Raw genomic sequence first — 25,370 nt, forward strand, 5'->3', positions numbered from 1 at the left:
CGGTGCGTTTCCGGGTATGCAGAGTTTTCTAATAGTTAACTACATAACAGGTTTGTTCACCACCGAGTGTATTCTCCTCGAAACAAAGTCTCACCATACAGCTTGCTGCCAGACACACATATACATATATATATATATATATATATATATATATACATATATATAGCTTGCATTTTTTGCGTGCCAAACATCTTTATCGGTCTTCGTTGTTTCCACTGTCGTCTTCACTTGTAGCTATGTGTGGTTATACGCATGCTGCACGATGCTGGCATGCCTCCATAAGTAGCACCAACAGACTGTATCCATTATCAATATCACAAGCATCAGCATCAACAACATCATCATCATCGTCGTCATCATCATTATCATCATCATCATCACCATCATAACCGTCGTCATCATCTTCATCACCATCTATGGGAGCAGTATGAGCATTGAGGTAGATTGTGACGACGGATTATAAACCCATCTACGGGAACGGGATCGATATCTATCGATCTATCAGTTCAGCCATTTACCCATTCATCCGTCAGTCGGTTATTTCTGCAACTATATCTAACCATATTATTTATTTATTTACTTATTTATTCATTTATTTATTAAAGGCATCATGCCAATTGAATCCCAGCTTAATATCGACGTAGAGCAATATTTATTGATTTTCCATCGCTTTCTCGATCACTCTCTCTCTCTCGTCCTTCTTTCTCATCCTGTCTGTCATATTGGCACGCACGCAAACACTGCCACACCGTGACACCGGCGCAATAGAGAACTGCTAACTACTAGACAACTATAGCAGTCTAGTAGTCTGAACAACTCACGGGATTACGAAAAGTTATACCTCCAGACTATATACTCGGAAGTTTGGTTAGTATAGTTTCGCACTACCGACAAAGAGATGACGTTTGAAAGGTTAGATTCATTCCGCTGCTCGTAACAGCATTTCCCGCCAAACTGCCGCCTCTCTAGACCTAATTCCGGTTCAGACTAAATCCCACGTCAGTCTAATCGTATTTTGTGAAAACCCCGAACACGTTCCGACCGCAGTTACAGACAGAATTGCAAGTTTTCTTGTGTGGCATTGATCAGTTAATCTGCAGGGTGCGCGGGAAGGCAGGATTTATAGGGTAATAGCAGCAGGTTCAATCGCACTATCTAATGCGCTTTAAATTACGAAGAGTGGCTGGCATGCCGGGTCAACTGCTTGGTATTCATCTGACTCTGTTAGTTACATGTTAGGAATAAATCCCTTAACTCTCTGATGTTGGGCTGCACACACACGACTGCTCTCATTCTATCGCCCTCTATCTCCTCTCTCGCTCTGTCTCTGTATGTCTCTCCCTTTCGTACACACTCTCTAACTCCCTGTATAACACACACACACACACACATACACGCGCGCGCGCGCGCGCACATACACACACACATACGCACACAGACACGAACGCGCAAAGCACGCACATACGCGCGTATGTGCACGCACACGTACACAACACAGCAAGTGAGGTTTCATAGCCCATGAAAATGTGGTACACATTCAAACATAAACAATAAAAAATACTTTACAAAATTAATATGTATTTCGTTTGGAAATGCCACAAGACAAATCGTTTAGAGCTACACAAAAGAACGTACCTCTAATGGCATTCCACATAAATTCATAATCGTAAGACGTGGTGACATTTTCAAAATCATATCAAAACGATTTCGTATTTTAGATGTGGCCAAACAGCCAAAGCACGGTTGATTTAGATTATAGCTGAAGATTCGGCAACAGCAATACACTGAGCACGTCCCATTACCTACCTCCACTAACTCTGCAAGTGTTTACCCTGGTAGAATTAACTATAGGACATGTAAGATTTGAACTGATTTTTCATCTGACATTGATATCAAGCATAATTAAAGATGAATCACAGAACAGCAACAGTTTTCGTCCTGATCTATTTATTCTGTCTTTGCATCGTTTTCATACGGGAATGCACTTCTTGCTCATGATCACACCATACCTGGCACATGACTAGCTGTAACGCTACTGCAGCCCACTGTCAGAAACACGCCATAAGACCTCTGACGTCACGAGTCGAGCACGTCGTAACCTTTGCAGTGAAGCGCCGTGTAAAAGTTACGATTCACGACAGTCAAAGTAATTTACGACGTCTCAGACGAGTTCCTTGGTTGATGCGCGGAGTTAACATCGGGGGAGAATTGGATGCGGATGTTGTTGTGTGTCGCATACACCACGCCTATATCAACTCATGTTGCCCAATGCTGCCGAGTTCAGCTCTGCCTCGCTGATGCCAAGATACTTGTTTGTCAGAAAGTCGAAGCTGGGTTCTGTGTCGAGAGCCCTGAACAGGTCAGCACACGTCACTTCTCTCGCATGCCTGCAATCAATGAAACATCTCCTCTTAAACGTATTGCTTTTAAATAATAATAATAATAATAATAATAATAATAATAATAATAATAATAACAACAATAATCAATAAGCCAATAAGCACAAATTCAGCTACAGTGTCGTGGTTGGCCATTACATGCTGTCAATAGCCACACAGATAGCCAGCCACTCGTGGTACAACTGGTCTACTTCAACATACGAATCTCACAACTTTTATCACCCAAGAAGGCTTGGGTGAAGTTAAATTAAGAAAAATTAAATAATTGCGTTTCATAATGGCAAGCGAGAAGGGGCGACGACGCTACTTGATCTCGGTGAAATTCGGAGCAGCGCTGACGTATCGCACTCACCGTAGACCGGGCACGCTCTTACACGTCGCAGCAGCAGCCTTCCTGAGGAGGTTGTCGGCAAACTGCTGCGCGCACGAACGCATCATCTCAGCTACTGCCGGCGACGCCACCCCAGGCTCCAATTCTACGGCTCTCAACTTGACGCCAATCTGCAAGCAATTTAGTCCTACCGAATAAGTTTTGTGCCGAAGTAGTTACATATGATGAATAACGTATGATTAAAATTACATCATAAGTTAAGTAATGTATCTGAGTACTTTTTCGACCAAGTAATTAAACGTGATGACGATATATGTAATTAAAAAAGTTTAAATAAATGTAGCTAGTGTGTAATTGCCTTATTTGATGCTACTTTAAGGACAGTAATTTCTAATTCAATCTATTGCGTGCTTTTGTATAATTTTAACATCTAAATCATTTACAAACGTCTGTTACCAATGAACGTAGCAGTTGAGAAAAACACCAAGTTAAATTTAGAACAGAATGAAATTATAGTGCAGAAATGAATTTAGATAAAAGAAAGGGTAGATAGGAAGGAAGTGTTCAAATACCTTTGATTCTAATTTAGTGCCTTATTTTACTTCACTTCAATTCAGCTACATGGATACATGGAATTGCATTACATGATATCAAGAGTACATCTCTATTATGTAGAGATGTACTTCTCTATTATGAGAGTAAATCTCTATTATGTACTCTTGATGATATCCTACAACTTTAACATTATATTTACTTCTATAGCAAATGGGAAAATTGACAGTGAGTAGGTACATACACCGCTAACTGTGCAATGCAGTCGTTCTGTTCCGCTACTATAGTACGTTTGCACAAATAATTTCTACGTTACATTATACGTGATTGGAAGCCATGTTTTCTGTGTCGTTTATTTACTTAACGTCAAAACCATATGGCCAGACTCTCATTACGGCATTTGCCACATTACGCAGCCTATGCAATCTCCATCAACTAGTTCACAGAAAATGACCAGCCAGCGCAATATGCACTACACGCAGTCGTACAGTCGCTACATTATAACGAGAGCAGACCGAGACGGAAGAAGTCATGGGGCAGAAGTAAGATGTCAGAGTTAATGAATCGATGTTAAATGTTGTGCCTGATACGCAGTCCACTGACATGCGGGGCGACACATTGCTCACAGTTGACAGAGGTTCATCGTCCAGCAGTTCATTCTTGGGCAACTGGTGACGAGCGTTTAGGGGAATTTTACTCGCCCCACAGCATTTTTGATTGCCTCTGGCGACCGGGGCACCGGTCATTTCTAACACCGAGGTCCTACCTATCTACATCACCAAATGGTTCAACAGATCACATTGTGGAGTTGGGCAATCGTCCTGACTATGCCACATTATTAAAGTATTCAGAGTAAACAGATAACTAGAGGAATGAACTGTTGTGCCGAGATATAGAAAATCCCCCTAAACTCTATTCAGAAAACCTTATCCAAATCACAGTCTAGCCTGGTGCAATAGATCGGGGCATTCTCAAAATGTTGCTTAATAACAAAGTGCTACTACAATCGAAAATTTGGCACACAAGTCTGAAAAACACGTATAAACTGGGCTAGCGTGACCGACCTAGAAACAATATCCAAGGGGGCATGGTTCAATCTCGCTCAGACAGATAGATACAATACTACACTAGTACTATATACCACCACTAATACTAGCTACAACCGCTTTTAATCAATACCAGATGCCTTGTCAGTACACTTAGCTACACTTAACTTGACAAATAAATTCAATAAAAAACATGAAACTACCTTCTCGCATTGTTCCGTGATGTATTCGGCGCAGGGAGACGGAGCCACCTGTTCCAACTGCTGCGCGGCCGTCGGCTTGGCTTCTAACGGTGTAATCGCAGTTTTGCCTGGGGACAGGCCGACAATATCTATTATCACATCCACGCTATCGTCAGCTCTCTGCAAGGCAAGTACAGACAAACCTGTGTAAGCGGATAACTACATCAGGGCGTCAAGTGACAAGTGACGCTCAAAAAATAGGAAAACAGGAATTTCAGATGTGAAAAAATAGGAGGAAAATAGGAATTTTTGTGAGAAAATATATGTTAAATAGGAATATTTGTTGCGTTAGATGGCTTCCCAACACCCCTACAGCCATCCCGATCCACCACAAATGGTTTTATTAATATACATATTTTTAGTTACATCACATATGCGAACAATATTTTGAGGTTTTAATGAGAAATGCATGTTAAAATTGATAAGCAGTTTATACATGCATAAGCACCCATACATGTAGACTACTCCAAAATAGTAGTGATAATCATTAAAAATAAAGACTTGACATGCACATGATATAAGATTATTCAGAAATTGTGCATTAAATTTTTACTATAAAGCAAAAATATGTTAAATAGGAATATGTGTTCATTAGAATGATTAGATGGCCTCCCAACACCCCTATAGCCATCCCGATCCACCACAATTGTTGTTTTTTGTTTATTTCGAATTAAAATATATTTGAATGTGCATCAGATAGAATTTTTTTTTAAGGTTCTAAAAAGAAATGCAAGTTAAAATTTATCTGCAGTTTCTACATACGTAAGCACCCATACATGTAAAAGACTACTCCAAAATGGTAGCGATTTCAAAATAAATGACTGGACATGCACAATGATACGACATTCCTCAGAACTTGCGCAAAGCAAACGTATCAGAAAAGATGATTAGTGTGTCAAACTTCATGTATTGATATAACAAAACTATTGACACACCATGTGTAATGAGATTTTCAAGTTTTACAAAAAAATGATTTCGGCTGTCCCGGCCAACATAAAACCGTCATGAACTATTAACATATAATTCACCCTCTATTATTAAAATGAAGTTGAATTTATAATATACTCTGGCAAATCACCGTGTACTGCAATGATGCCTTCATATTTGGATGTCTTTATCCATCAATTACATATGAAAATCAATAGCATTTTTCGTAAAGAAGTCAGTCCAGGAACACCTACAGTTTCAGGCATAATAGTTCTGGTGTTCATGCTGTTTTAGACTTTTTAGCAGGGTTGGCGTAGCCTCAGTCTTGTTATTTGACTTCTTTTTTGTTGCAGGTTGCTTTCCTGGAATAGCTTTTTCCAGCAGTCTATGTGTCCGGTTGTCCAAGTACCGTTTCTTGTACCTTACTTCATCCAGGCGTTTCATGGCTTCTTCTCGTTTGGCTTTAGCAGTATCCAGCATCATGGTGGCAACATTAACGCTTTGCTTCTTAACAGTTGCACCAGTGAGAGCATCATGGAGTTTCGTTGTTGCATCATTTAGCAGCTCATCAGCAGCTTCCAAATCAGCTCTTGCTGCCGTTTCCTTCTGTGCCAGATTTTTCTCTCTCTTAGCCAGTGACTCCTTAGTTTCCAGAAGTTTTTCTTTGTCCTTTTCTCTTAGATCAGCTTCTTATCTCTTCTTTCTTCTTTATGGCTGCACGGCTAGCCTGACCCAGTATGGCCGCACGGCTAGCCTGACCTAGTACGACCGCACGGCTAGCCTGACCCAGTACGACCGCACGGCTAGCCTGACCCAGTATGACCGCACGGCTAGCCTGACCCAGTATGGCTGCACGGCTAGCCTGACCCAGTACGACCGCACGGCTAGCCTGACCCAGTATGGCTGCACGGCTAGCCTGACCCAGTATGACCGCATGGCTAGCCTGACCCAGTACCGCTCCGCATCATTATTCACGTCCATAAACGTAGGCCGCACACGTTCGGACGCTGCGAAATAATAAATCCGGCCGTTCACGTACGCCGAGCGGTTATTTATCACCGACAGCGAGCGACCATGTATTGGTCCCTCGAGAGCAGGGGACTGCAGCTGACTGCGCATCGCCGCAGGCGCCATCAATTAATGCACGCTAGGCTAGATTACTGAGGGTGAGTGGTGCCCAATCTATCAATTCAGCAGTCTGCGCTCTCCGCGGCTAACGACGCTCTAACCGACGACGGCCAAGTGGTGCAATGCTCCCACTTATGTGCTCATATTGCACGCTGAGAGAAAATTCATCGTGCAATAAATCCACGCGAGTTTTTCATCTAGCTTAACGAAGATAAGCTACACGGGTTGTTGAAGCCGTTGCTAACAGGTTAGTTTAAGATTCACTTCATAGAATAACATCACTCTTAATCAATACATGTTATTATGAATCCCATGTTAGTGGGGGTGAGTGTGTAATCGATTACCTCACTAGTTCATACCTTCTACAACTAATGTGGCACTAACCAGTAACTCAGTGATGCAGTGTTCATACTCCACTTTATTTTAAGAATGACTTTCTTTTATAATAAATCTAAACCTGATCTGTTAGTGTTAGTCACAGTTTCGAAAACTTGCGTAGTTGTCTCTGCCAAGCTGATTGAACAAGACATTTTGCTTGACACATACAGTGAGATCGGATATCGAAACTGCTGTTAACAAGGCAATATACTTAGGTTTCTCATCAAAATAAAACTTATCAACTATAAAAATAAAACTCTTTATATTATCACGAAATCCGATGAACTACTGATACGTAATCATGTTAAAATGATCCTTACTGATCATAGATAAATAACTTTCATGCCAAAAGCGACATCATCTGCATCTATGTTGATTGCGTCGTTACCTGGCGTTTGCTTGCAGATGTCTGCAGCTTTTCTAGTTGAGCTAGAAGAGGCGTAACATCACTGTAACTGCTGAGGTCCTGAGGAACGAGACTTCGATCTGCTTCGTGTGTAGCTTGAACCTCTGTGCAGATGTATCACGACATCAATAAACACTTGTGCAGAATTCACAATGAGTAACTGAGTTAAGGCCCGTCTCAACACACGCGGCGCGGCACGGAACGCCACGGAAACGGCGTCGTTCACCCCTACCGGCAAAGTTCAAATCTATTATATCTTATGGCGCAGTCTCCACTGACACAGCACGGCGCCAGCCGGGTTTCACGGCGACGGCGAAAGTCAAATGAGTTTGACTTTTGCCGGCTGACGTGACGGCGAAAAGACAATTGAACCAATCAACGCGATTGCTTTTTATCTCGTGTTTTGCTCACGCTTATACCATCAGCAATGGACTTCAAGCACATGCATAATTTCTGATCACTGAACCAGCAGTTGCAACACATTGCCGCTCAGACACAATGCGCGAAAATCACAATGTATCTTTTTTCAGCACAACGGCGCTGTCGTCGTGTCGTGCGCGTGTGTGGACGATCAGGACAAATACCCCCGGACAATCACCCCGGACAATTACCCCGGACAATTACCCCCCGCGACAATTACCCCCATGCCATTTACCCCATGCCATTCACCCTGGACATTTACCGACAATTTACCCCGCGACATGTACCCCCGGACAATTACCCCGGACATTACCCCCCCGGACAAATTCCCCCGACAATTACCCCTGGACATTTACGTCAGACAATTACCCCCGCGACATTTACCCCCGGACAATTACCCCCCGAAATTTACCCCGGACAATTACCCCGCGACATTTTACCCCCGGACATACCCCCCGAACATTTACCCGGACAATTTACCCCGGACATTTACCCACCCGCCGACAAATTCCCCCATGACCATTTTTACCCCTGCATTCACCCGGACATCACCCCTCCGGACAATTACCCCCGCGACATTTACCCCCGCGCGACAATGTACCCCCGGACATTTACCCCCGGACAACTTACCCGGACAATTACCCCCCGGACATTTCACCCTCCCCCCCCCCCCCCCCCCCCCCCCCCCCTTGCCATTACCCCATGCCATTCACCCCGGAAATCACTCGGACAACTTACCCCCCGGGACATTTTACCCCCCGGACAATTACCTCCGGCACATTACCTCCCAGACAATTAACCCACGCCGACATTAACCCCCCAGACATTTATCCCCGGGCAATCACCCTCCTTGACAATCACCCCGCGGACAATTACCCCCCGACACATTAACCCCCGCGACAATTTACCCCGCACAATGCGTGCGTGCGTGCGTGTGTGCGTGTTGCAGGTACACGTGTGTGCAGCGCTACACGATTGTGCATAGTGTGCGTTGCGTGCCGTGCGATACGTACACGTGCGTGCGTGCTGGCGTGTGCTTTGCCTATCGAACAATATCAGGCTTGCCTGCCCAACGTTAAACTGCGCCATTCGTGCGAGCAAATATACGTCAATGTTTGAATAACATCTGAAACATCGCTATTGTCCGGGCGTAAATTGGTCCGGGGGGGTAACAATGTCCGGGCGGGTAACACGTCCGCGGGGGGTGATTGTCCGGCGGATGAATGGCGATGGGGGGGTAAATGGCATTGGGGGGTAATTGTCGCGGCGGGTAAATGTCCGGGGGTAATTGTCGCGGGAGTAAATGGCATGGGGGTAATTGTCCGGCGGGTATATGTCCGCGGGGCTAATTGTCCGGGGGTGTAAATGTCGGGGGGTAAATCGTCGGGGGGTAAATGTCCGCGGGGGTAAATGGTCGGGGGGTAAATGTCGCGGGGGCTAAATTTCGGCGCGGGGTAATTGTCTGGTGAGGTAAATGTCCGGGGGGTAATTGTCCGGGGGGTAAATGTCCGGGGGGTAATTGTCCGGAGGGTGATTGTCGTGGTTGTCGGGCCTTTACGTATTTGGTTCAATATTATAGTAACTTCACAAGATGACACTGATGTTAACACCCTACTCCCCTCCCCAAACACACATGCACGCACACGTATGCACACACACACGCACACACACACCCATTTTCATGAAGGTGCCTCTACACGAACACGATATTTCCTCAGATTGACACGCAAGAAACTAAAACATTTTTGCATTTTTTCCTAATTAGAGCGTACGTATCCCTATCCCACCTATCCCCACCCACCAACACTCACGTACCTGTAATGCGAGGCGTGTAGCAGTGCTGCCGACACCAGACCATGATGTACTTTCTGCTCCAGTGAGCTGCGGGTTGAAATCGCTCGTGTGTCGACGACAGCTTCTGTAGGATGTGTCGGACCGAGCACGCTCGCTGCCACTGTGAGAACGCGCTACTAGTGTCACCGATACGCAAAAAACTGGATTCACACACCTCACGGCAATTGCGGGAGCTTCTTCTCTGAATTTACACGGTTCGTTTGGCAGTACCATGGGATTTAAACCGAATACAACATTTTTAAACATCTAATCTTTCATGTTCTGTACGATGTTTACATCTTGAATGTTTGATGGATAATACACAAGATGTACTTAGTGTATTCACGCTTACAGCATACATATTTGGCGTAAACATAGTACAGTACACAGCGCACATAGCACATAGTACAATATAGTGGATAGTACCAAGAGCGTATAAAGAAGGAGAGCGTACAACGGTGAAATGCTGAAACCATGTTGCAGTATTAGTCGAATTAATAAACTTTCCCCGTTTGATTTTGACGATTCTTTGCAGTATTATTGATCAGCTGTCCTACCTTGTTAATATAAAACAAACCGCATGTCCCTACGATGCCCCTACGCTAAAATCTGGTATTTTCGCCAAAAACCGACTCGAGATACCTGCTGACTACGACTGTCTCTCGCTTTGAGATAACTTCGGGAAACCTCGCGCGTTTCCGTCAATGATTGACAAATGGAATGAATTAATTGTCTGTTATTGATTGCCATAGTGATGACCCCCACCTGTGCCCACCTCACGCTGGATGTAGTAAACTCTGTAGTACTGACGTAATGAGTCAGCGCTACCATGGCGCTACCATGGCGCTACACAGCGGCGACCGGAAGCAACACACTGGCCACAAAGCGAGAGAGGGTCGCAGCAAACAGGGATCTCGAGTCGGTTTTCTTCAAAAATACCAGATTTCCACCACTCATTATCTCAGCATAGGGGCATCGTAGAGACAAGCGGTTTGTTTTATATTAGCAGGGTAGGACAGCTGATCAATAATACCGCAAAGAATCGTCAAAATAAAACGAGCAAAGTTTATTAATTCGACTAATACTGCAACATGGTTTCAGCATTTCACCGTTGTACGCTCTCCTTCTTTATACGCTCTTGATAGTACCCAGTACAAAGTAAACATACATTGCAGAATTAATGTGCAATAGTTGGGCACGAAACTGGACGATTTAGTTTACTTGGTGGGAATTTACACGCCGAATCAGTGTTTTACTGAAGATGGTGTAGCATGGTACACATGCCCCCTGGGAAAAATCCCCCCCCTACATTGCACATGGGCACGTCGACGTCTAGCAGGGTGCATCGTAACTGTCCCTCAGCTTTCGCCTTTATTTCCCATGTGCAATGTGCAATGTAGAGGGGAAGGCGACCTTTTCCATAGAGGGGATGCATACAATGCCACAGTGGTAGAAGCAAAAGCACTCTCGCTGCGTGGAAACACGAGGGTTCTGTAGTGAACTGTTACCTCTGCCGCTCTTCTCTTTCCGAGGTTCCAGCGAGCGAATGCATCAAAGCTATCGACAGACCACGGGCGGGACCTCCGATCTACAATAACACAAAATACTAAGATCACTACACATCTATAAAGAACAGAGTATTTTGTGTAGATATATGTTCATGATAATGCCCAGAGAACCAGGCGCTCATTTACTAGCTAGTTCTTAGCATACGAAAAGACACTATAACAGAACACAGGTGTCAGGGATTGAATTTGAATTTTATTTAGGGCAGGGCTGCTCTGGGTTTTATTAATCAGATATTTTAGAGGACCACAGCAGGTTGAAAGTTTAGCAGGAAGCTAAACATTACCTTCAAAGAAGAGTTATCAAAGCGGTGTAGTTTTTAACAAGAGTTTGATGTAGGACATAAACGGATACATACACGACGTGGTATTTATGGAAAGGGCAAGGAGGCAAACTAGGTAGTGGCAGCTAATGTGGTTTATTGCTGTGGATAAAAAAATATCAAATTTTCAGGGGCACAACAGAAAATAAATAGGGCATCCGTCGCTAGTAGGGAGCTAGGGCCACCACGGAACTTTCTGTTGGTGCCTAGGTGAAATCTGTGCCTGATCGTAGAGAAGGGCAACACGTCTACCATTTCGGCATGTCCGATTTTGTTTAACTGCAAAAGATGAGAACTAAAGCCCGCCGCACACGTGAGTAATTTTACTCAAGTAAAATTATGCATGCGTCAAAATACTGAACAAAAATCTGCCTCACACGTGAGTAATTTGACGCATGCTTCACAATACTCAACGAAAATCCGCCGCTCACGTGAGTATTTTGACGCATGCATCATTTCACTTGAGTAAAATTACTCACGTGTGTGCCGGGCTTTAGGTTATCGCTTACCTGAATTAGCACTAATTAGCGGATGCTTCTTAACGATGTAGTTCAGCAGCTGTTCTGGTGTGGACAAATGTTCTATCCTGCAACAAACATATGGCATTCCAGAATACATAGATAAAGAATTATGTAAAACACATATCACGTATAGAAACTTACAGCCAATCTCAGGCACTGCATTTTAAAATGATCATTTACTCAACTATCTGCCATAATATGACGACTGCATATTGGCCTGTCACGAAAATTTAATCTAACAGCAGGGTTTCACAGTGTCTCATCGCTTTTAGATGGTAAATTTTATTCTTCAATGTGTAAATTTACATTTACGTATAACATCTTTTCATTTTTAAATTGAGCTAACAATTGAGTAAGAACCAAGAATGTACCCATCCGTCTGATCGCGATAACTGCTACAGCTTGAAAATAGTCGCTACGTTGGTAAAGTTAAACCAGTTTATGTTTTTCGTGTGTGGGCGCCAAACTGTCAACCGAGGCTCTTTGACGCCCAGCATTGTGTTTTAGAACATCCTGTCGCAACACAGATTGTCTAGACCTGCCTGCCAATCACTCCGCGCGCGCAGACAAATTTAACGAAAACTTACGTGTCTGGTAACTCTCCTACTATCTCATCATCATTGTTCCCGTCGCTACCCTCAGTAACTGCAACCTGTGCGTACGTCGACACACCAGTCGAATGTTTAGCCTGCAGGGGGCTTGCGGAAGGCCTCAGTCCAGCCAGCTGGAGCGAGTGCCTACCGATTTGCTTCGCGACGGAGTCCGCGTGGCCCGTTACCGCGAGCGGGGGCGGGCGACGAAACATCACGAGCTGTTCGCGTGTGCCGAGCAGCTTCTGTTGACCCTGCACCAGCTTTATCATGACGGGGCGCGAACTCATGCCTGTGACGCCGTTCCTGAGTGGACCAAACCTGAGCTGCACGTCGCCGCACGGAAGTTTGGACGCCGCACGCATCGAGGGATCATCTCGAAGCGCCGCGGCAACGTCGGAAGTTAACTGGGTGCTCGTACGTGAAGAGGGATTCGCCAACTTGACACTGGAAGCAGTCGCGTGAGCGTTGACGACAGCACAAATCTTCTGAGCGTTCGCGGGAGAGGTGTTCGCCTGAGTGTTCACGGCAGAGGCAATCCTGTGTGTGTTCATAGCAGAGCAAATTGTTGGAGTGTTCACAGGAGAGGTGATTGGGTGAGTGTTCACAGCGGTGCGCGTGAGTGCAGCTAGACTCGTCTTCGTGGTACCCTGTGATTTTACGAGGATTGCTGACCTGGGGACAAGAACAACCCTACCTAGCTTGTCGACACAGCGAATGTAGGTTTGCGGGCGGTCTGGGGACAAAGCGGCTGGCTGGCCAGTGGGAGCGACAAGACGCTGACACGTCACAGACGACTTGAGCAGACTCTGTGTGAATATTGCCGAGCGCGGCTGCTGCTGCTGTTGCTGTTGTTGTTGCTGCTGCTGCTGAGGTTTCTGCTGCTGCTGTAGCTGTTGTTGTTGTTGTTGTTGTTGCTGCTGCTGCTGATGAGGTTTTTGCTGCTGCTGTTGTTGCTGGATAGCAGCAGAGGGAAAGTGCGTAGCAGTCACCAAACTCAACACTCGTGAGGGGCTTGCAGTCAGCTGCAAAACAGGTGTGATGCAACCGGTCTGATCGGGCTGTCCTCCCTCGCTCGCCGCCACCTCACAGGCGACGAATGGCGCACCCACACCCGCATGTTCGTTCGGCTGGCGCGTGCCCGTGTTGTTGCGCAGGGACTCACGAGAACCAGGGTCATCACCCACGGCTCCGGGTTGCGATGCGGAGCCTGACTGCTCAACATCCTCACCCTCCCGTCGTTCGCTGTCATCCGTTACCATGGTAACGTCGATCGCCGGCCGCTCTTCGCTACGGAGAAGGTTCGCATCGTTGGAGACCTGCGACGTGTTCCGCGGAGGCGCGGCGACGACCTCGCGTTTTATCGCGTGCGGATCAGGGGAGCTTACGTCCAAAGGACGCGCCTCGGCAGGCCTGGAACTTTTCCGAGACGCGGCGCTGTCCGCTGAGTCGTGAGCGACGTCGATCCCCGGTTCTCGCTTGATGCGTCCGATTTCCGAGGAGCTTACGATTTCCGAAGAATGCGACCAGGCCTCGGCAGGTCGGGAACTTTCCGTTTTCCGAGACGCAGCGCTCTCCGCTGAGTCATGTGGGACGTCGACCCCAGGTTCTCGATTGATTTCGAGCGGCGGCGTGATTCCCTTGCCGCCGACTGCCAAACAGGTTTCGGATGCGGGCGTTTCCACGCGGCTGGAACCTTGCAACGTGCTCACTGACACGTCGACATCGTTGGCGCTCATCGTGGAGTGCTGTGTGGAGCCCTGCGGCATATCTTCTATGCCACCACGATTCGCCGGCTCAATCGCCAAACTATTCTCGGATGGTACTTCGCTAAGAGGCAGGCCGTCTCGCGAGTCAGCTTCGATCTGTCGTGATCCGGTGGCGTCAGAAGATGAATTTGTTTCCTTGTGGTCGCGAAGTGGCTTTTCCAACTCGATGTCAATTATCTGTAATGTACGAGATGTAAAATAAATTAAACGTGAGTAATTAATGTACGTATGGCGTCATCGTGTTGCATGTTAGACCGCAGAGCTGCGCAAGTGTCAAAAATTACTCTCCTATTATAAACCGTAACATATTGCGACGCTTCGCATAAAAAAAGAAGAAGAAAAATATATATTGGAGAAACCGGCTGCAAATTTGAAACCCGCCTTAGCGACACCATAGACACCAGACAAATAGACACCATAGCTCCCAAATCATTCACAAAAGCCCAACGAAAACAGTCGGCTACCGAAATATCTAAATCCTCGATCACGAACCACGTAGCGACCGCCAATCACACTATCGATTGGGATAATTCGAAGATTATCGATCGTGAGCCAATCAAAATCAGGCATTGGATTAAGGAAGCCATCTGGGTCCGCAAGACACCGAACATCAACCGTGACGAGGGGGATACAGACTCAGTCACGTGTGGACCACGCTGTTGACCACCACACCATCTGGTGGTAAAAACTGATAACTTGAGTCAGCTTTGAGAAAGCCTCCTGATAGGAGGCGAAACGTCAACAGTACTTTTTGAGTCAACACGGTTGAGTAAAAATTAATCAAGATAGATCTATTATCTACCAACCGAACGAACTTATTTAATGAGGTATATAATGTATTATATAACAAGAGCCGCAGAGCGTCTGGGCTCATCTGAGGTCTGTTGCTACGGTTATAAACGTAACATTTAAGTCGTGCGTAGTGACACCTTTGTTAGGCGCAGATATGCAGATACGCAGTTGCGTACACATCATTTCAGCAACCTTCTGCATTCTGCATACCTCCCAAATCCCATTGGTTGATACAAATCGCGTGCCTGAAACTCCTGTTTTATGGTGAATTGTGACCCTAACCCTAACCCTATTAAAAATAAAAAAAATTAATTGTTGTACAAATTATTTGTTGTTATTAAATTGTTGTAAATAAATCATGAAAATATTTGCGTTAATTGGAAAAAAATAGTTAAATGGATAAAGATAAAAAAATACATAAAACAGGTAAATAATAAAAAATCAGATGGGATTTAATCCAACGACCTTTCAGCCGTGACGACCGTGCTGTACGCGTTCGGCTTTCCAGGCTTATTGGGTTTCTAGATTATGGATGTGCCATGAATATGAGAACAATGTGACATCACTGAGGCAGTTCAGGAATCCATGATTAACCCTCCTCTTGAGGGTCAAAAAGTTATCACACAATTACTCTTCGCACGTCAGTGGAAAGCACATTTCATGGTCCTTTCAATAAAGTGATAAAAATGGTAGGTCAGCGCTGAAACAAAAAAGTTTTTCACTCTGTCCGTTAGGCCATGTCCTCAAATGAAATTGTCAATGACACTGTAGCTCACCACAAAAAAAGACACAAATGAGTGAGTAAGAAGAAGTCAGTTTTAATTGAGCAACCATCGACGTACATTATAGAAACTATTGCCATCAGTATATCGCAATAATCATTTATAAACCAAAATGAATCACAATTTGTGACCGTAGATGGCGCTATACTCGCTTTGTAGCGATGGCGTTGGAAATAAATAGGTTACGCTGGCGTTCCGACATGTTTTGTAAAACTTTACCTTATATAGACGTTTTATCGCAGGGTGGAGAGAAATACCATTTTGCATTAAAGATATTGTCAATGAAATCTTGTAAACGAACCAGACAAGTGTGACACACAGACTATTTGTGTCTATATAATATGCTATATAATATGAAACCCTACCTAATTTGCATAATTTTTTTTTAAATATCAAAACCTTTACTGTATTCATTCACATACAAAAATGAGCAAAATCGTTGAACCTGAACTGACTAATGGCAATTCCCATTTTCCAAAAAATTGCTGTGGCTCGAAAGTAGTCGACGGCGTGCTCAAAATAGGATGTTTAATATGGAGCATAGCAGTAACAAGTGCGCAGAGCGACAGCGCTCATCTAACGTCTACTGCGGTGACTCTGTGTAGAGTGTGAGATTCTAGTAAACCCTGTTAGTCCCAAATGTGTTCACATACACGCCGAAACAGTGGAATGCACAGGGATGGTATCAGGAACCTTTTCAAAAGAATGTTCTTTGGATCGTTAGTAAGTTGCACGATGATGCGCGTACGTTTAAGTGTCTTTCAGATTAAATATATTGTCACCGACTATCACACCTAGGTCGAGCCGTTTAGATTTGTCGCGCAATTCTGCATTTCCTCCTATACCTTAAGTTAAGGAGTGAATGTCCCTCCTTCTTTTACACCTCTTGACTTTGACCTTTGACCCCAGCTTCGACTCCAACTCGTTTTCGATACCCCCCACGTCGAATATCGTGACCGTACGTCGAGCGTTAAATTTGTGCCCAACTGTTGCACGGACGCTCGGACCTGACAGGACGGGACGGACGATCGATGCGATTAGTCACAAGCTGCATCTGACTATGTCAGATGAGCTAACAACTATACCCAATTTCAAACATGTGGGCCAAACGGTTCCTGAGTTATCGTTGACCGTAGCGAAATGTTGACGGACAGACGGACGTACGACGGACGACGACCCATGGCAATAGCTCAGCTTGACGATGTCAAGGTGAGCTAAAAATGTCTGATATCTGACCTTTCCCCCACTGCCCTTTGACCTGTGACCTCCAATTTCGCACTGGTGATGGGTTTCCTGCCCATCACACTATACATCAAATATTAAGAGCATAGGTCGAGCCGTTAAGATTTGTGCCGCAATTCCGTATTTCCTCCTATACCTTAAGTTAAGGGGGAAATATTCCCCCTCCGTTTACACATCTTGACCTTTGACCCTTGACCCCCAAATTTGTCATCCCGAGTTCTTTTTACAATCGCCTCCCACATCCTGAATATCGTGACCGTACTTCGAGCGGTTAATATTTGTGCCCAACTGTTGACGCACGGATGCACGGACGGACGCACGCACGCTCATGCGATTCTACAAGCTGCATCTGACTTTGTCAGATGAGCTAATAATTACACATACTTGCGAGATTTGCGACAATTGCAGATTTTACTAGCACTCTTTAAAATTATTACTTACTGTTTCTGCTCCCAATGTCTGAAGTCCTGTGTATGTTTTGTCTAACTGTAATTATAGAGAGATTAATGTTTCATCAAATGCTGGCCATTGGTATCAACTCTCATATAAAACGTGACACTGTATTGTGCAATACAGGGCTTATACACCGAAGGCAAAACTTTTTCCAAGATAAGAGTTTTTCAATGATCAAGAAATTTTAGCCAGAAATTACTTTGGAATTCCAGAACCCAAACAAACTCTGTTTGCAATCACTATGAACAACATATTTCATATGTTATATATTATTTATATATTATATATATATGGCAGACAATACCTTCAAATTATGAAGGACATCAACTCGTTTATTTCTCGAATCCCAGAAATGGAGCTGAACTCTGACAGGGAATTCTCCCCAGCCTCTCCTTGTCAGATGAAATGGTGGCTGACTGAAACCATGACAACAGTGGCATTCTACTAACACATGCACACATACTTATGTGACCTTGACAAAAAAAATACTTTTGACACAAATTAAGTAATATAAACAAACTACTTAGCTCTTGGGAGAAGATCATCAGATTTTTCATAATAATGTAATAAGTAATTTCATTTAATTTTAAATCCAAGTCTAATTGACCCGATGTGACAGTTTCGACAACCGGTCTAGGTCTATACCTCTCTTTATTAAGCTGGATAAAACAGTTCCTCACCTACTTCCATCTGGTGACAAGCAAAAGCAACTTCAATCTGTTTGACATTGCCAGGAGTAAATACCAGAGTACTCGTATTATTTACTCAAAACATTATTTAGTTAGATGTTTTTGTTGATTCTTACTCCACTAATTTGTGTATTACAGTCACCAATTTGGCCGATAACACACACCAAAAAATCTACACTCCTATTAAAAAATCAAGAGTGAAGCTTCTTAGATTGACCTTGTATTGACATTCAAACAATAGATATATTCAAATAATATATATATATATATAATTTTACCTCATTTCAACAAAGTCATTCGGTCGATAGCTCGGGTGCAAGAACAGCCAGACCTTCTTTACAAAAGCACTTATGTCTGGCTGCTCACGCGTGCCACGTACATACACCATCCACTTGTGCGTTGATTGATCACTACCCTCCCTGTGATCCGGTGGAATGTACCTGTGGATTTCAGCAAAAAGGGTGTTAACATACTTCAGAACTCACGTATAAATCGAGTATAATTAAATATTGGCAGTAAGACATGATCATACTACAGCTGAAGGAGTCGTTGTCATATCAGGTACTACAGATATGTACCCGAGGTACATATATGTATACACAAAGTGTACCAGATTGTTCACTACCAGAAGGTGCTACCCTAAGCCCCTAAACCCTAGCCCTAACCCTAAACATACCTTATATAACAAAGTGTCGCATAGCGACAGCGCTCACTCTAAACGTCTACTGCGGTTGACTCTGTGTGGAGTGGAGGAGATTTAGTAAACACCTGTTAGTCCCAAATGTGTTCCATAACACGCCAAACAGTGGCATGCACAGGGATTGTATCAGGAACCTTCCAAAAGAATGTCCGTGGACTGTATGAATGTTGGCTACGAGATGGCGCTGTACGTTTGAAGTTGTCTTCAGATTAAAGATGGAAGCCCATCATTGAGTACAGACGAACTATTTGCAAGACAGAATAGGTAAGCACTCATCCATTTACCTACGCAAGCCTACAGCCTGCAATTGCAACTACGAGAGTGCCACTGCCAACCAATTAACGCAAGGCAAAAACTCGCCCCTACACATCACTGGCAGCAGCCACTGGCAGGTGCATACGTTACATGTAACTCACTGACAGTACAAATGACATAGAAATTATACGTATTAAGGAACACACCTTTCTTTAACCAAAATTTAGCTTTGAAATTTCACGTGTGACATTGTAGCCTCATACATCAGATGTATAGTTCATACTAGCAAACCCGGCAGTCAATTCTTTTCTAAGCAGACAGTCAACGAAATCCAAGCTTTAACCCTCCCTCTTGAGGTCAAAGAGTATTCCGACACTTTACCATTCGCATGTCAGCAGAAGGAACATTTCGATCGGTCCTGTCACATAAAGCATAAAAATGCTAGGTCACGCCTGAAACAAAAAGTTCTGCAATCGCCCGTAGCCAGTACCTCATGAATAGTCTAAAATCTGCCTGTCGCCACTGACCTTACCTGGGACCTCCAATTTCGCACAAGTGATGCTTTTGCTACATGACGCTATACACGACTATCCGAGCTAGGTCGAGCGTTTAGATTTTGTTGCCGCGAATTCTGCATTTCCTCCCTTATACCTTAAGTTAAGGACGTGAATGCTTCCCCTTCTTTTACACCTCTTGACCTTGACCTTTGGACCCCCAGCTTCGATCATCCAACTCAGTTTTTCAGATTACCCCCCACGTCCGAATATCGGTGAGTACGTCGAGTAGCGGTTAGGATGTGTGCCTAACTGTGAGCGGGAACGCGTTCGACGATGGTTACGGTAGGCTTGGGAGTACGCGTCAGGGCTGCCGCTCGGAGGTAGCTTAGACGCCTCGGAGGACGCACGACGGTAGAGGCTGGACGGGAGGCGGGTGGGCGAGGCGGCAGGAGGCAACGGACGATCAAGCGATTCTACAAGCTGCATCTGACTATGTCAGATGAGCTAAAAATATAAACATAATACTAAACAACCTAAAACTACCTCGGGTACATATCTGTAGTACCTGATATGACAACGACCCCATCTGCCATACTACAAGACAAATGCCAAGTGTAATTATATGTTCACTCTGAGATATGTTATATCACAAATGACAGGTTATATCATAAATGATAGAAGTCCGGTGAACGTCCCATACTTGGAAACGTTTCCAATGATGATGCGTTTCTTAAGTTTGAAGCGTGACAGCCGATTCTCGGCCATCGTCTCCACAGTTCTCACTGGCTTCACCAAGTTCACGATAGAAACCTGCATTCACAGGAAAACGCAACGTTACTTCTGTGCATGAACACATATCTGGACTATCTGCAATAAAGAACCTTATACATGATCAGGAGTTAATCAAGACAAATTTTTTTGGTTTACTACAGTACTGATATTATATACATATATATATATTATATATATAATATATATATATATATATATATAAATGAAAATGAAATTGAACGCGAGAAGAGAAACGGCACTCATCACGGATTCGCGCACACAGAATCTTCGATGGTCGAGGACGTATCGTACGTACCAGCTCATCGGCTCTCTCATCCTGCCTGCTCTCTCTCAGGTTCCGCACCGCAGGCCGCCTCGTTTTCTTTCCTTCCTCCTGGTTTTCCAACGCCGTCGCCTCGACGACACTGCATGCCGAACTTCTGCTTGACGCTTCGCCGACATCTGCCGCCGCGGATTCCTCGCTGGCTTGCAGTGATGGTGGACACTGATCGTGACTTGCAGGTTCCTGAGCGGGTTTCAAGATTGCTTCGTTGGCAGATGTAGTCTGGTCGTTGTTTTCGGTGGTCATTTCGCGTGTCTCTGCTATAGTGCAGGCACGGGCCGAAGGCGGATCCGAATGAGTCCCATGACTTCGCGTGCTCACTGGCGCTTTGCCAATGTGTTTTTTCACTGCTGGATGCACTGACGGAATAGACGACTGGGGAAAAACAACAAGTATAACAAAATGCGAACATTTTAAAATAAAGTTTTCACAATTAGGTATTCTTAATACCCTCCTTTTAAATTTCTATGAATATACGCTGTTTTTAAAAACAGGCTTCGCAGCTGAACACTTGGAAATCTGTTAATCTCCAGAAAATTCTCATCCCCTGCAAAATACAGTTCTCATATATTCATATAGCGTGCGAAACACTATACCATAAAAAGTGACCAAGGTCATGAACCTAAATTTTCATAATTTATATTTTATTTAAAAAATTGCGTGTTTTTTAGCGTGATACATCCGCTTTAAATAGGCTTAAGTAAAGTGAGATGTAGATCTAGGAAACATGGGGAGACTTGTCTGCTAGCAGCTTTAACACACAATGATGCCACTTGGGCCTTACCTGTGTAGGTGTAGCCTTCATGTAGTAGTTGATTACAAGGCAAGCTCGCAATCTATCCAACATTGCTCTGGCTTCATGCAATCTCTGAAAGAAGTGGAATAAATTAAACTTGTTATTACACTTTACCTCCCTAGTCTAGCCATTCATCGATCTATGCATCCAGCAACCCATCCATCCGTTCGTCCATCCATCCATCCATTCATCCACCAATCAATCAATCAATCAATCCATCCATCCATTCATCCATCCATCCATCCATCCACCCACCCACTCACCCATCCATCCATCCATCCATCCATCCATCCATCCATCCATCTATCTATAGGTCAAATAAATATATAAATGAACCAAGAGACAAAGGTCATATATATACATATATATGTATATCAGGAGTAGATGAAGGGAAGGAGTGTGACTTCAATAAACAAGGGAAATTCGTCGTTTACTAGCCTTAGAATACCTACGATTTACTACGCGTAACTCAACCAACTTGAACTCAAATCGTACACAGTACGATTCGCCTAGCATCGTGCGAAATAGTTTCCTCGTATACACCCGCAATCCGGAGATACAGACTAAACCGTACGACACGATTTTCCATTCTGTTGCCAGCAAACTCGATGTGTTAACCGCCCAACTCAAAACAAAAGGCAGCTGTAAATAGGTCAAAGGTTAGCTCAGCGAGCCACACCGCATTGCCGAGGGCGCAAGAGTCGTTAGTAGCTGCCTTTTGTTTAAAGTTAAGCGGTTATAACACATCGAGTTTGCTGGCAACAGAATGGAAAATCGTGTTGTACGTTTTAGTCTGTATCTCCGGATTGCGGGTGTATACGAGGAAACGATTTCGCATGATGCTAGGCGAATGTACTGTATACGATTTGACCTCAAGTTGGTTGAGTTACACGTAGTAAATCGTAGGTATTCCAAGACTAGTAAATGACAAATTTCCCTTGTTTATTGAAGTCACACTCCTTCCCTAGTATCTACTTCTGATGTATATGTATAGCAAGTAGCTCCTTTTTATTGACCTTTATATATCATATATTATATAAGCTTTAAACAGGGTAGAAAAATGCACTACCTTATCCACGTTGTGAATCTCCTGTTCTTTATTTTCCAGTTCCACTGCAAACTGCTTCTTCACAATAGATGCAATCTTTTTTATCGTAGATTCCTTGGCTATGAGAAGCAAGCAATTCGGAAACATTATAGCTCTAAAATCTTACAATAAGTTCTATATACAAATAACAGAATAGTCCAGCCTGTGTTAGCAGCCTTCTTGCAGAATAAATACCTGTATGGAAAGAATACTTCTATAGAATAGACACGTACCTGTCTGCAGAATATATTCTTGGTGTTTCTAATGATTGGCAGTTATACATTAAACCTCCTCTATAAAACAGTCAGTCACCTGTCTATAAAGAACACTCTTGGTGTTTTCATTGATTGGTAGTAGCAGTAGGTACACAATGACACTACCTCTACAGAACAGACAGCCGTCGACAAAGGACACCCGATTGACACTTATATACAGGTTTGAATGCACCGACAACTCGATTCAATAACGGCATGATTCCAGCATTAACATGATCTGTTCACAGAATTATTTACCGTCCTCCTGCAGGATTTTCTGCCGCTTTGCCCCCGGGTAGTCTGAGACAGACTCATAATCGGGATCCTGGTCTTGAAGCTTCCTTTTCTCGCAGTCTTCCTTCAAATCTAAATCTGTAGATTCCTGTTCAGCCATTTAGGATACGTGTCGAGATGATATTTTCGAAACTGCAGCTGGTTGAATGACCCTGTGTTGGAATAGACCTGTAAGAAGCAAAACACGTAGTTTTAGTGGTAGATATAACATCCAAAGTATAATGTAAATATATATCACCTAACTTTATTTAACCTAGCTAGGTTTAATTGTTATGCATATATCTGATAGTGATATGATTAGGGTTAGGGTTAGGGTTAAGGAGTAGGCGTAGGCGACTCCCTAGACTCGTTAGTGGAGTAGTACGCAGGCGAGGTACGGTCCGGCATATTAGATATAGTACCAGCAGAGCATATATATCACGTTGATTTGTATGCTATGGTACCAGGGTACGTTCCGGCAGTAGCCTGGGGGACATAGACCTTCTCAGCCATACATAAACTATATATATATATATATATATATCAGGGTATTAGCGACACAGCGACGGAGCGGCTAGTTCTACATCAGTTTTTGTGATTCAAGCAAGTTGAGATCGGTAGTAAAGTCTACAATCATGTAGGGGCTATACATAGTGCCCGAAGTTTTCCGCGAAGCGGATTTTCCGCGTAAATCGCGGAACGGGAAGAGAAAGCGGAAAACTCAGTCTTGAAAAAAGATGTAAAAATTAACGGACTAGGAGCCTAGGACACACTGTGCGATTTTCTACGCTGGCCGCTTGCGATCGATAAATACGGTGCGCGCGTCTCACGGCAGCGTATTTCGCTCGTGATCCCATACGCCCGGCTGATCGCTCGCATTCAACGCGTTCAACCGGTTTTTCATCGCTTGCATACAAATACACCAGCGCGCCCAACAATGAACAATCGCGTTCGAACGCAATTGTTTTTAGCAGCCAATCAAGTGTAGCAGTAGTAGCAACGAAAGCTAGGAAACCTGTTGGACACCGGACAGTGTGTGCAGCTGTACGCGCAACTCGTACGGCGTTCTAAATCTATTAGTATTAGCTAGCGTATTCAAAACTATTCATGCATTCATCGCACCGCACGTTTAATACCGCATGCGTATGTTGTTATTTGTTCTGGCTAAGTCTATGATTTGGAGTTTGCTCGAGTCAAATTTCGTTCTGCATGCTTACATTGTTAAATTGAATTGATCGAATCATCACAATGCCGCCCGAACCAAAACGTAGCTCAGCAAGTTAAGACATGAATTAAAAAAAAAAATCAAGGCTTTTCTAAGCTTTTGACAGTTTTGTTTTGGTGAAATTTAGAATGGCGAAATTTAGAAAGCAGAAGAAAGCAGAATTTCAGATTTTTAAAGCAGAAGAAAGCAGAATTTGACATTTTATATAGCAGAAAACTTGAGGCTTTATAGCTATACAGCAGATACAGAAAAATCATGCAAGCTCAGCAGCTCAGCTGTAATGTAGGCTAAATAACTTTTAGAATTTTGCAAATAAAACCATCACATTACACATTTTAATAGCATATTTCATTAATTTGAGTCTTTTCATGTATAATAGTTGTTTCATTTAACTTTTTAACTAAGTTGTACCTTTAATTTTACATCTCAACGCTTTACAACGTTGTCGTTGTACTTTCGTTGTAATTTTGAACTAAACTCGCCTCCATTTTCTTCCACAAGTAATTCCGAAACGGAGCCGCATAGAAACTCTGTCAGGTCCCATGAAATCCCGAAATGGGTCGATGTGTGGTTGAAACACGATAACAGTTAATTTCAGGCATAGTATAATGTACGGGCATTGAATTTAGTTAAAATATTCTGAATAATTAATATGTATCTTCTGAAGAAGGTAAACTAATTAAATTTATCTTCTTCATGCAACCATTCCTTTCGATCCTCCGCCTCCTCATCAACGCGTGAGATCCTCTACGCGTGAAAGTCATAAGTTTCTAGCTTATTC

General features: G+C 43.8%; 1 protein-coding gene across 2 annotated transcripts; it reads right to left on the bottom strand.

The window, feature by feature from the left end:
- Nucleotides 1-1,558: 1,558 nt before the first annotated feature.
- Nucleotides 1,559-25,085, bottom strand: LOC106814299 (YEATS domain-containing protein 2-like). Of its 2 annotated transcripts, XM_014818599.1 has the most exons (17): nucleotides 25,001-25,085; nucleotides 23,350-23,553; nucleotides 22,820-22,917; nucleotides 21,739-21,822; nucleotides 20,928-21,329; nucleotides 20,541-20,650; nucleotides 18,667-18,828; nucleotides 18,004-18,115; nucleotides 17,688-17,732; nucleotides 12,659-14,607; nucleotides 12,060-12,136; nucleotides 11,171-11,250; nucleotides 9,645-9,783; nucleotides 7,392-7,513; nucleotides 4,532-4,690; nucleotides 2,752-2,900; nucleotides 1,559-2,387 (listed from the first exon to the last, which is right to left on the bottom strand). In XM_014818599.1, the coding sequence occupies exons 2-17, from the start codon at nucleotides 23,483-23,485 to the stop codon at nucleotides 2,252-2,254; spliced, it is 3,960 nt and encodes a 1,319-aa protein (XP_014674085.1). In that variant the 5' UTR covers nucleotides 23,486-23,553; nucleotides 25,001-25,085; the 3' UTR covers nucleotides 1,559-2,251. The 2 variants fall into 2 exon arrangements, with proteins under 2 accessions (XP_014674085.1, XP_014674086.1); XM_014818600.1 differs by lacking the exons at nucleotides 1,559-2,387; nucleotides 2,752-2,900 and having other exon boundaries at nucleotides 4,538-4,638.
- Between the last annotated feature and the right edge of the window lie 285 nt (nucleotides 25,086-25,370).

The sequence above is a fragment of the Priapulus caudatus genome, unplaced genomic scaffold (genome assembly GCF_000485595.1).
Source record: "Priapulus caudatus unplaced genomic scaffold, Priapulus_caudatus-5.0.1 Scaffold901, whole genome shotgun sequence".
In the NCBI taxonomy this organism is placed as follows: Eukaryota; Metazoa; Priapulida; class Priapulimorpha; order Priapulimorphida; family Priapulidae; genus Priapulus; species Priapulus caudatus.